Genomic DNA, 13,338 nt, shown 5'->3' with positions numbered 1-13,338 from the left:
GAGTAGCATCTCTGAGGAGTATCCAGTGCGGATTAAGCAAGCATTTTGTTGCCATTGCCTTTCAAAACGACCTACATATGCAAGGTTGGATTTTCCGTCCTCACAAAGATTAAGGCAGCACAAAGGAACTGACTGAACTCTGATTTTCGCATTGCCCTCTCCTCCTGGAACCTGATTGGAGTGAGATCATGAGCACCAAGCAGGCTCACCTGTCACATTAAAGGGAAGCAAAAATGGTGTGTTGCGAAGACTGGCCAGGATGGATCCCAAAGGTCGGGTAGTTGGTAAAAGTGTCTCCCGGGAAGAAAAGTTTGAAAAACACTGCTCTAGAGAATGAGAATGGGGATTAATAGTAGATAAGAAAATGGCGAATGGAATGAACAAATATTTTGTTTCTGTCTTTACTATGGTAGATACAAAAAACATAGCCAGAAATCAGGAGATAGAAGGGAGAGAGGAACTTGGTAAAATTACAATCACTAGGAAAGAGGTACTGAGAAAATTGATGGGAGTTCTGGCCTGACAAGTCCTGGTTCCTGGTAGGCTTCATCATAGGGTCTGAAGAGGGGTGCAAAACTTTTTAATTTTATTTGAAAAAAATAAATTTAGAGTACCCAATTATTATTTTTTTCCAATTAAGGGGCAATTTAGCGTGGCCAATCCACCTTGTCTGCACATCTTTGGGTTGTGGGGGTGAAACCCACGCAGACACGGGGAGAATGTGCAAACTCCACACGGACAGTGACCCAGAACCGGGATCCGAACCCGGGTCCTCAGCGATGTAGGGAGCGGTGCTAACCACTGTGCCATGTGCCGCCCAAAAGGGGTGCAAAATGAGGCAGCAGACATGTTGATGTTAGTTTTCCAAAACTTCCTAGATTCTGGAATGGTTCCATCAGAAAATATAACCGCTCTATTCAAGAAGAGAGGCAGAGAACAGGTAACAGAATAAAGAATTGAAGAATAAAGGGATTAAGGGTTATGGTGTTCGGGCCGGAAAGTGGAGACGAGTCCACAAAAGATCAGCCATGAACTTATTGAATGGTGGAGTAGGCTCGAGGGGCCAGATGGCCTACTCCTAGTTCTTATGTTCTTATGTCACAGTTAGCTGCATTGAGAAGGTGTTAGAATTGATCATTTAACGGGCTTATTGCTGGGCACTTAAACGCAAGGTAATCAGGAAGAGTGAGCATGGTTTTGTGAAAGGGAAACCATGTTGAACCAATTCATTAGGGTTCTGGAGTAACATGTGCTGTGGATAATGGAGAGTCCTCAGACTTATTCTAAGGGCAGAATGCCCTAAGGGTGGAATGCCCTGCCTGCAACAGTAGTGGACTCACCAACATTAAGGGCATTTAAATGGTCATTGGATAAACATATGGATGATAAGGGAATAGTATAGATGGGCTTTAGAGTGGTTTCACAGGTCGGCGCAACATCGAGGGCCGAAGGGCCTGTACAGCGTTGTAATGTTCTATGTTCCATTTGGACTTCCAGAAAGTGTTACATCAAAGGCTTTTGTGGAAAATAAAAACTCATGGTGTAGGGGGTAATATATTAACCTGGATAGAAGATCGGTAGAGTAGATATAAAGGATCCTCGTCTGATTGGCAGGACGTGATGAGTTGGGCTCTCAACATTTTAAAAGTTATCAATGACTGAGATGTGGACGAAACGGTGCCGCTGCTGCCTCACAGCGCCAGAGACCCGGGTTCAATTCCAACCTTGGTCACTGTCTGTGTCGAAGTATCACTTTCTCCCCGTGTCTGTGTGGTATTCCTCCAGGTACACCATTTTCCTCCCACAGTCGAAACGTGGAGCATAATGTGGGAAAATGGCAGGGAGAGTAATAAAGCAGATTATCACTGAAACAGATAACGACTGCTGAATTCTAGGTGTTCTGGTGCAGAAGTCACAAAATGTTAGCGTGCAGGCACAGCATGTAATCAAGAAGGTTAATGGAATGCTAACAAAAACAGAAAATACTGGACAATCTCAGCAGGTCTGACAGCATCCTTACTTTTATTATCCAGTATTTTCTGTTTTTGTTTCAGATTCCAGCATCCGCAGTAATATGCTTTTATCTTAATAGAATGCTATCCTTTATTGCGAGAGGGATTAAATATAAAAATAAGGATAGTATTCTTCAGTTATCGAGGGCATTGGTGACACCAGCTCTCGAATACTATGCGCATTTTGTTCTCATTTAAGGGAAGGATATAAATATGTTGGAGGTGGTTCGGAGGAGGTTTACTGGATTGACATCTGGAATGAGTGACTTTCCTTGTGAGGTTGGACAGGCTGAGCTCGTTTCCACTGGAGTTTAGAAGGCCGAGAGATTACTTGATTGAAGTACATGAGATCCTGAATGGTCTTCACAAGGTGAAATGGAAAGGATGTTTCCTCTTGGGAGTGAGTCCGAAACTAGGACTTTGGGCAGCACGGTAGCACAAGTGGATAGCACTGTGGCTTCACAGCGCCAGGATCACAGGTTCAATTCCCCGCTGGGTCACTGTCTGTGCGGAGTCTGCACATTCTCCCCGTGTCTGCGTGGGTTTCTCCAGATGCTCCGGTTTCCTCCCACAGTCCAAAGATGTACAGGTTAGGTGGATCGGCCATGATAAATTTCCCTTAGTGACCAAAAAGGTTAGGAGGGGTTATTGGGTTACGGGGACAGAGTGGAAGTGAGGGCTTAAGTGGGTCGGTGCAGACTCAATGAGCCGAATGGCCTCCTTCTGCACTGTATGTTCTATGTTATGTTCTAGGGGGCACTGTTTTAAAATTAGGGGCCACCCTTTCCAGACAGGGATGAAGACAATTTTTCTCCCTCTAGTGTTGTGCAATTTTGGAACTCTGCCTCAGAAGGCGTGGAAGCAGCTTCACTGAATATTTTTAAGGCAGAGGTAGATTGATTCCCTTGCCTAACAAGAATCTGAGGTAATCATGAGCAGATGGAAATGTGGAACTTTGATGTTCCTGTACTCAAATCATCTTGCAACAAAGGCCAACAATATCATTAACCTTCCCAATTGCTTGCAGGTTAGCTTTCAGTGACTTACAAACAAGGACACCGCAGTCCTTTGGACAGAGAATCCCAACAGAGCATCTCATCAAGTCTGCACCGACCCTCTAGCATCCTACCTAGCCAGCCCTATCCCTGTAACCCCATCTAAAGTAACTTCACTGCAGTGTTAATGTAAGCCTACTTCTGACACTAATAAAGATAATCTAACCTGCATATCTTTTGGGCAGCACGGTAGCACAGTGGTTAGCACTGTGGCTTCACAGCGCCAATGGTCCCAGGTTCGATTCCCTGCTGGGTCCAAAGACGTGCAGGTTAGGTGGATTGGCCATGATAAATTGCCTTTAGTAGCCAAAAAGGTTAGGAGGGGTTATTGGAATATGGGGATAGGGTGGAAGTGAGGGCTTAAGTGGGTCAGTGCAGACTTGATGGGCCGAATGGCCTCCTTCTGCACTGTATGTTCTATGTTCTAAGGGGGTTAGCATGGCCAATCCACCTAAACTGCACATCTTTGGACTGTGGGAGGAAACCAGAACATCCCGAAGAAACCCATGCAGACACGGGATGAACGTACAAGCACCACATCGAAAGTTACCCAAGGCCAGAATTGAACCCGGGTCCCTGGCACGGTGAGGCAGCAGTGCTAACAGTGTGTCACCGTGCTGCCCTTCCCAATTTCACACCATTTAAGAAATATTCTGCATTTCTGTTTTCCCTGCAAAAGTGGATAACTTCAAATTTTCCACATTATTTTCCATCAGCCTTGCTCTTGCCTACTCACTTAGATCGTCTAAAATTCCTTTGAAGCCTTTATGCATCCTCTTCACAATTCACTTTCTCACCAGGTCCTAGACTAACACATTTGGAAATTATACATTTGGTCCTCATATCTGCGAATATCTTGGGCCCAAGCACTAATGCTTGCCATATTCCACTAGTCACACCATGTCAACCTGAAAATGACTTTGTTTTATTCTTATTCTGTTTTCTGTCTGTTAATCTCATTGGAGGTGCTCACCCAGCATGAAACCACACAACCTGGCCATCACAGTAACTATGTTCTCACTGTTAAAATAATATCCACAGAATCCCTACAGTGCAGAAGGAGGCAATTCTGCCCAGCGAGTCTGGCACTGACCCTCTGAAAGAGCACCCACCTAGGCCAATTCCCTTTAATCCCACCTAGAGGCAATTTATCATGGCCAATCCACCCAACCTGCACATCTTTGAACTGTGGGAGGAAACAGGAGCACCCGGAGGAAACCCACACACACACGGGGAGGATGTGCAGACTCCACATATACCAGAGGTCGGAATCGAACCCAGGTCTCTGCCGCTGTGAGGCAACAGTGCTGTCACGATCCCCACTGCCACCCACATTCGTCATAACTAAGCTCAACTTCCCAAATGTCTTTGAGCCTCCAAATGAAGCAGAGTTTCAATCTACATTCTACTTGTTAGTCCTCACCATCCCATATTGGTTTCCTATACATTAAAGACGGATTTCAAAATAGCACGATTGACAAATTGTTCTGTTGTTTTGGCCAAGTCAATCTAGCCAATTTTTTGCACCTTGGGCTGAACTGGTCTCTTTGATCTTCTGACTGTAGCCTAGTGAATGGCATTTCACCTCTGTCACCCTCTCATTCTGCTTTAGGAACAGTGTGAGCACAAACTGTTGTTATGGATACCTCAGCCTTCCTTTCATTTAACAATCAGCAGTCTTTTCTAAATAAGTCTGACATCCCCCCCAGGGGGGGATGATTTTCTAAAGACTTACTTGTAACAATGTATATGTTGAGTTTTTCTTCAGGAAGGTTCTGGCAGTGCGTTCTCTCCAGGCCCGAGCAGCTGTCACTTGGGATTCCACTTGTGGAAGGGGATCAAGCCGTACTGGGATTGGACGTCCTCGTGCGAGCAGACTTTCGAGCTGATCCAGATAGGCATTGTAAGATCCTTTCTATTCGCAGAAAAAAATAAAACAGTAAGGTGACATTTCAAAAGACTGTTTCCCTACTTACATAACAAGATGACAAGAAATAAATGTAACTGGAGAGGTACCCAAAAATGGCAAAAATACCCTTTTGAGGAGGCCAACTTGGGCCTCCATTAAGGACAAGGGGAAACTGAATCACAGACCTGCTGCAAGCTTGGAGCTATCTCTTGTCCCCTTGCTTAATACTGACAGGCAAGCATACAACCTACAGAAATCACATACAGTACCTCAAAATGCAAATACAGAATAGAAAATATATCCTGTTATGGGTCTTGCATTAAACAGTGACTTTCAGAATTGTGTGTTTTGTTCACCAACATTTTCAGATACATATATTGCAAGAGGTTTCAAACGTAAGCTCCAGATTCTTTGTTTTTCCAAGGGGAAATTCAGCGTGGCTAATCCACCTACCTGCACATCTTTGGGTTGTGGTAGTGAGACGAACACAGACACGGGGAGAATGTGCAAACTCCACACGGGCAGTGACCCGGGGCTGGGATCAAACCTGGGACCTCGGAGCCGTGAGGTAGCAGTGCAAACCACTGCACCGCTGTGCCACTTGGAAGCCTTGGACTCTTACATAGAAACAGGAAGTTACACGGCACAGGAGGCCATTCAACCAGGTCAGTGTTGTGTTATGCTCTTGACGTAGCATAAGCTGCTTCCTTGATGTACACTCTGACAAAGGAAGGTTCAGACTTGGAGATATCTTCAACACGTTTATTAAACTATTAACAATTCTCCTACTTAGATTCGACTCGACTGTTAATCCTGCTATAGCTACTCAGACTAACTAACCAGTCTGCTACAATCCATGTGGTGAATGATGTGTTTCAATCAACCCTGTCTGTACTCACTAAGCGTCTCCACTGGAAAGAGACTGAGCACGTGTGCTGTGTCCTTTTATATGGGTTGGTGTAATGCCCCCGTGGGAGTGTCACGTCTGGATGTGTCTTGAATGCCCATTGGTTGTGTCCTATCTTACTCACCTATTGGTTGAATGTCTGTGTGTCATGATGTCTCTGGTGCTCCCTCTAGTGTTTATCGAGTCTTAGTGTATTTGCATTAACCCCTTGTATATTTACAGTGATGCATATCACCACAGTCAGTGCACTCTTTTCTCAGAGCTCTGTTCACAACCATGATAGCTCACCCCTTATCTTTGCCAAGAACAGTGATCCTTTTGTGCCTTTTGGGTGTGCATTTCAGCTGCTGCTTCAGGCCAAAGTCTTAATTTTCCTTCACCCCTTTCCAGCATTTCCATTTACTGTCATCCAGTTATAGCCCTTTTCTCTCCACAACCCCTGCCACCAAAATCCAACAATAATAAGGCAGTCTTCCATCTCAGTCGATGATGGTTTGGGCCATGGTGGTCAACTCTCGCGTTGAGCATCGCCTGGGGTGGTCCAGCAGCTCCACTCTGTCATGGAAGTGTCTGCCGCATTTGCTCAGAGGAAGACAGTGGGCTGACAAGGTTCACTGACCTGGTTTTCTCTGGGCCCACTTCTCAGCCAGCTGAGCTTTTCATTTCTCCTTGCCTCTCCTAATGTATTTCCAAAGAATTAGTCTTCAGAGGTTACTACAATAAGTGACTGTTTCCTAGTTGTCAGTGTAAATATCCATCATCTTAATTTCTAGGGGCAGCAAGGTAGCATAGTGGTTAGCACAATTGCTTCACAGTTCCAGGGTCCCAGGTTCGATTCCCGGCTGGGTCACTGTGGAGTCTGCACGTTCTCCCCGTGTCTGCGTGGGTTTCCTCCCACAGTCCAAAGACGTGCAGGTTAGGTGGATTGGCCATGCTAAATTGCCCTTAGTGTCCAAAAAGGTTAAGTGGGGGTTACTGGGACAGGGTAGATACGTGGGCTTGATTAGGTGCTCTTTGTAAGGGCCGGTGCAGACTCGATGGGCCGAATGGCCTCCTTCTGCACTGTAGATTCTATGATTCTCACTTACAGGTGTCCTTTTAGTGGAAGTATGGCTGTCCGGGAGTAATGGATGCCCAGGACGCTGTGACCCAGTTGCCAGTTTACCTTTCAGGTGGCCTTTAGGTATGTGGTCATCATCTATCTGATGGTTATGGCCAAGCCAGTGCAAATGTTGTTGGCTCAGCAATTACGCTGATTAGCATGCTGCAACATCTGAGTTGGTGACCGTGTCCTGACAAGAGATGTCCAGGAGACGTCAGCGACGTGGAAACTGTTCAAGCTGAGAGAGAATTCTCAGGGACAGGATTTATACCCATTTGAAAACAAATGGACTCATTAGCGCTAGACAGCATGGATTTGTGAAGGGGAGACCGTGCCTCACTAACTTGATCGACTTTTTTCAGGAGGTGACAAAGATGATTGATGAGGGGAGGGCGGTGAATGTTGTTTACATGGACTTCAGTAAAGCCTTTTACAAGGTACCTCATGGCAGACTGGTACAAAAGATGAAGTCACACGGGATCAGAGGTGTGGTGGTAAGCTGGATACAGAACTGGCTCGGTCACAGAGGGCAAAGGGTAGCAGTAGAAGGGTGTTTTTCTGAATGGAAGGTTGTGACTAGTGGTGTTTCACAGGTCTGTGCTGGGGCCTCTGTTGTTTGTGGTGTACATAAACAATTTGGAGTAAAATGTAGCTGGTCTGATTAGTAAATTCGCGCATGACACCAAGGTTGGGGAGTGGCAGATAGTGATGAGGATTGTCAGAAGATACAGCAGGACATAGATAGGTTGGAGACTTCAGCAAGAAATGGCAAATGGAGTTTAATCTGGACAATGTGAGGTACTGTATTTTGGGAGTTCTGACAGAGGGGAAATATACAGTAAATGGCAAAACTCTTAGGAATATAGCAAGTCAGAGAGATCTGGGTGTGCAGGTCCACAGATCTTTGAAAGTGGCAACACAAGTGGACAAGGTAGTCAAGAAAGCAAAGGAATGCTTGCCTTCATTGGACGGGGCATTGAATATAAAAACTGGCAAGTCGTGCTACAGGGGAGGTTGTGGAAGCAGATACATTAACGGCGTTCAAAAGGGCACACCCACGATCCTCAGGTTATGCCTTTGTGACCTGTTCTCCAGGTCTTCTATCTTGGTCCTCAGCCTTCTGTTGATCCCTGCCACCTTCTGCAGCTTCTCATCCACCGAGGTGAACTAGTTCCATCCCCTTCATTTTCTCCTCCTGCTCCCACACCGTCGTCGAAGTTCTCATCACCTCCTCTCTCACTGGGGCAAGGATCTCGCCCACCCACACCTCAAGCGAGGCCATGATGGCCATTTGATGCCTTTCGAAATGCTTCGAAAACAGCTGTTCAAACTCTCGCTATCACTTTAGTCATCTTCTCCACTGTGATGGGCGTGGACCAACCCGACGGGCTACCTCCTGCCATCTTTCCTCCTGCTGCACCCCTCACCACGCTCAGCAGCAGAAGTTCACTCACTGCCTTTCACCCTGTGTCTGAATGTCTTTTCGACATTCTATTAATGCTCTAAACCTTCCCACAGTTCCTCATGGACAAATCTTCACCAAAAACAGGGCTAAAAAGGCCAAAAAAGACAATTCTGGCAGGAGTCACTAAGGATACGATCTCCACCTACGTGCCGCAACCAGAGTACCGTGTTCATCCAATTTCTTTTGAAATTATTGACTATTTCACCCTCCATCACATCTGAACAAGAAACAGGAGCAGGAATAGACCAAAGCTCCATCAAACCTGCAACCACGATTCCATATGATCATGGTTGATCTTGGGCTTTAACACCATTTTCCCAACTGCTTCCAAATCTTTTTTTAAAAAATAATCTTTATTGTCACAAGTAGGCTTACATTAATAACTCTGCAATTAAGTTACTGTGAAAATCCTCCAGTCGCCACACTCCAGCGCCTGTTCAGGTTCACAGAGGGAGAATTCAGAACGTCCAATTCACCGAACAGCACGTCTGTTGGGACTTGTGGGAGGAAACCGGGGCACCCGGAGGAAACCCACGCAGACACCGGGAGAACGTACAGACTCCGCACAGACAGTGACCCAAGCCGGGAATCGATCCTGGGACCCTGGAGCTGTGAAGCGACAGAGCTAACCATTGTGCTGCACTCAGCACTTAATTACAAGACACAAAAAATGTATCTATCCTAGCCTTAAATATATTCAACGATGAGGCGTAATTGTTTCCTTGAAGGGTCAAAAGGCGGTGGAAGCAGAGAATTTGAATATCTTTTTAAAAAAATATTTTATTGAAAATTTTTGGTCAACCATCACAGTACATTGTGTATACTTCACACAATAATATAACAGTATAAGTAACAATGACCTGTTTTATAAACAAAGAATAAATAATATATAACAAAAACGAAAACTAAAACTAAATGGCAACTGCCTTGTCTCAGATAAACACTCTCCAAAAATATGATTTAACAGTCCAATATACAATTATTTATAGCAACCACCTATACATATTATACATATATATTAATAACCCTGAGACTCCTTCTGGTTCCTCCCCCTCCCCCCTCCCCCCCCCTCCCTCCCCCCTCCCCTCCCTCCCCCCTCCCCCTCTCCCCCTCCCCCCCTCTCCCCCCTCTCCCCCTCCCCCCCCCTCCCCCTCCCCCCCCCTCTCCCCCTCCCCCCCCCCTCCCCCTCCCCCCCCTCTCCCCCTCCCCCTCCCCCCCCTCTCCCCCTCCCCCTCCCCCCCCTCTCCCCCCCCCTCTCCCCCTCCCCCTCCCCCCCCCTCTCCCCCTCCCCCTCCCCCCCCCCTCCCCCTCCCCCTCCCCCCCCCTCTCCCCCGGGCTGCTGCTGCTGCCTTCTTCTTTTCCATTCCCTCTATCTTTCTGTGAGGTATTTGACGAACGGTTGCCACCGCCTGGTGAACCCTTGAGCCGATACCCTTAGGACAAACTTAATCCGTTCCAGCTTTATAAACCGTGCCATGTCATTTATCCAGGTCTCCACCCCCGGGGGCTTGGCTTCCTTCCACATCAACAGTATCCTGCGCCGGGCTACTAGGGACGCAAAGGCCAAAACATCGGCCTCTCTCGCCTCCTGCACTCCCGGCTCTTGTGCAACCCCAAATATAGCCAACCCCCAGCTTGGTTCGACCTGGACCCCCACTACTTTCGAAAGCACCTTTGTCACCCCCCACCCAGAACCCCTGTAGTGCCGGACATGACCAGAACATGTGGGTGTGATTCGCTGGGCTTCTCGAGCATCTCGCACACCTATCCTCTACCCCCAAAAATTTACTGAGCCGTGCTCCAGTCATATGCGCCCTGTGTAACACCTTAAATTGAATCAGGCTTAGCCTGGCACACGAGGACTATGAGTTTACCCTACTTAGGTCATCCGCCCACAGCCCCTCCTCAATCTCCCCCCCCAGCTCTTCTTCCCATTTCCCTTTCAGCTCATCTACCATAATCTCCCCCTCGTCCCTCATTTCCCTATATATATCTGACACCTTACCGTCCCCCACCCATGTCTTTGAGATTACTCTGTCCTGCACCTCATGCGTCGGGAGCTGCGGGAATTCCCTCACCTGCTGCCTCGCAAAAGCCCTCAGTTGCATATATCGGAATGCATTCCCTTGGGGCAACCCATATTTCTCGGTCAGCGCTCCCAGACTTGCAAACTTCCCATCTACAAACAGATCTTGCAGTTGTGTTACTCCTGCTCTTTGCCATATTCCAAATCCCCCATCCATTCTCCCCGGGGCAAACCTGTGGTCATTTCTTATCGGGGACCCCACCAAGGCTCCAATCTTTCCCCTATGCCGTCTCCACTGTCCCCAAATTTTCAAAGTCGCCACCACCACCGGGCTTGTGGTGTATTTCTTCGGTGAGAACGGCAATGGGGCAGTCACCATAGCTTGTAGGCTAGTCCCCCAACAGGACGCCCTCTCCAATCTCTTCCACGGCGCTCCCTCCTCTTCTCCTATCCACTTACTCACCATTGAGATATTGGCGGCCCAGTAGTACTCACTTAGGCTCAGTAGTGCCAGCCCCCCCCGATCCCTGCTACGCTGTAAGAATCCCTTCCTCACTCTCGGGGTCTTCCCGGCCCACACAAAACCCATGATGCGCTTTTCGATCCTTTTGAAAAAAGCCTTCGTGATCACCACCGGGAGGCACTGAAACACAAAGAGGAATCTCGGGAGGACTACCATTTTAACCGCCTGCACCCTCCCTGCCAGTGACAGGGATACCATGTCCCATCTTTTGAAGTCCTCCTCCATTTGTTCCACCAATCGCGTTAAATTTAACCTATGCAATGTACCCCAATTCTTAGCTATCTGGATCCCCAAGTAACGAAAGTCCCTTGTTACCTTTCTCAGCGGAAAGTCCTCTATTTCTCTGCTCTGCTCCTCTGGATGCAGCACAAACAACTCACTTTTCCCCATGTTCAGTTTATATCCTGAGAATTCTCCAAACTCCCGAAGTGTCCGCATTATCTCTGGCATCCCCTCTGCCGGGTCCGCTACATATAACAACAAATCATCCGCATACAGAGATACCCGGTGTTCTTCTCCTCCTCTAAGTATTCCCCTCCACTTCTTGGAACCCCTCAATGCTATTGCCAGGGGCTCAATCGCCAGTGCAAACAGTGATGGGGACAGAGGGCATCCCTGCCTTGTCCCTCTATGGAGCCGAAAGTATGCAGATCCCCGTCCATTCGTGACCACACTCGCCACTGGGGCCCTATACAACAGCTGCACCCATCCAACATACTAATCTCCAAAACCAAATCTCCTCAGCACCTCCCACAAATAATCCCACTCCACTCTATCAAATGCTTTCTCGGCATCCATCGCCACCACTATCTCCGCTTCCCCCTCTGGTGGGGGCATCATCATTACCCCTAGCAGCCTCCGTATATTCGTATTCAGCTGTCTCCCCTTCACAAACCCGGTTTGGTCCTCATGGACCACCCTCGGGACACAATCCTCTATCCTCATTGCCATTACCTTGGCCAGAATCTTAGCGTTTACATTTAGGAGGGAAATAGGTCGAGAGGACCCGCATTGCAGCGGATCCTTTTCCTTCTTTAGGAGAAGCGATATCGTTGCCTCAGACATAGTCGGGGGCAGCTGTCCCCTTTCCTTTGCCTCATTAAAGGTCCTCATCAGTAGCGGGGCGAGCAAGTCCACATATTTCCTGTAAAATTCAACTGGGAATCCATCCGGTCCCGGAGCCTTCCTCGCCTGCATGCTCCTAATTCCTTTCACTACTTCCTCTATTTCAATCTGTGCTCCCAGTCCCACCCTTTCCTGCTCCTCCACCTTGGGAAATTCCAGCCGGTCCATAAAGCCCATCATTCTCTCCCTCCCATCCGGAGGTTGAGCTTCGTATAATTTTTTATAAAACGTCTTGAACACTCCATGCACTCTCTCCGCTCCCCGCTCCATCTCTCCCTCCTCATCCCTCACTCCCCCTATTTCCCTCGCTGCTCCCCTCTTCCTCAATTGGTGGGCCAGCAACCGGCTCGCCTACTCCCCATATTCGTACTGTACACCCTGTGCCTTCCTCCACTGTGCCTCTGCAGTACCCGTTGTCAGCAAGTCAAATTCTACGTGTAGCCTTTGCCTTTCCCTGTACAGTCCCTCCTCCGGTGCCTCCGCATATTGCCTGTCCACCCTCAGAAGTTCTTGCAGCAACCGCTCCCGTTCCCTACTCTCCTGCTTTCCTTTATGTGCCCTTATTGATATCAGCTCCCCTCTAACCACTGCCTTCAGCGCCTCCCAGACCACTCCCACCTGGACCTCCCCATTATCATTGAGTTCCAAGTATTTTCAATGCACCCCCTCACCCTTAGACACCCCCCCTCATCTGCCATTAGTCCCATGTCCATTCTCCAGGGTGGGCGCCCTTCTGTTTCCTCCCCTATCTCCAAGTCCACCCAATGTGGAGCGTGATCCGAAATGGCTATAGCCGTATACTCCGTTCCCCTCACCTTCGGGATCAACGCCCTTCCCAAAACAGTCTATTCGCGAATAGACTTTGTGGACATAGGAGAAAAACGAAAACTCCTTACTCCTAGGTCTGCTAAATCTCCACGGGTCTACTCCTCCCATCTGCTCCATAAAATCTTTAAGCACCTTGGCTGCTGCCGGCCTCCTTTCAGTCCTGGACCTCGACCTGTCCAGCCCTGGTTCCAACACCGTATTGAAATCTCCCCCCATTACCAACTTTCCCACCTCTAGGTAAGGGATGCGTCCTAGCATACGCCTCATAAAATTGGCATCATCCCAGTTCGGGGCATATACGTTTACCAAAACCACCGTCTCCCCCTGTAGTTTGCCACTCACCATCACGTATCTGCCCCCGCTATCCGCCACTATAGTCTTTGCCT

General features: G+C 48.0%; 1 protein-coding gene across 2 annotated transcripts in view; it reads right to left on the bottom strand.

The window, feature by feature from the left end:
* kdm5a (lysine demethylase 5A) overlaps positions 1-13,338 on the bottom strand; it is a 408,944-nt gene that overhangs the window by 84,242 nt on the left and 311,364 nt on the right. For both annotated transcript variants that reach the window (XM_072484202.1, XM_072484201.1), the window contains exon 21: positions 4,803-4,978. In XM_072484202.1, coding sequence (XP_072340303.1) covers positions 4,803-4,978 — 176 coding nt within the window. The remainder of the gene's footprint in view (positions 1-4,802; positions 4,979-13,338) is intronic.

This window comes from Scyliorhinus torazame, chromosome 19, assembly GCF_047496885.1.
Source record: "Scyliorhinus torazame isolate Kashiwa2021f chromosome 19, sScyTor2.1, whole genome shotgun sequence".
NCBI lineage: Eukaryota > Metazoa > Chordata > Chondrichthyes > Carcharhiniformes > Scyliorhinidae > Scyliorhinus > Scyliorhinus torazame.
This window is presented reverse-complemented; position numbering and strand designations above follow the sequence as displayed.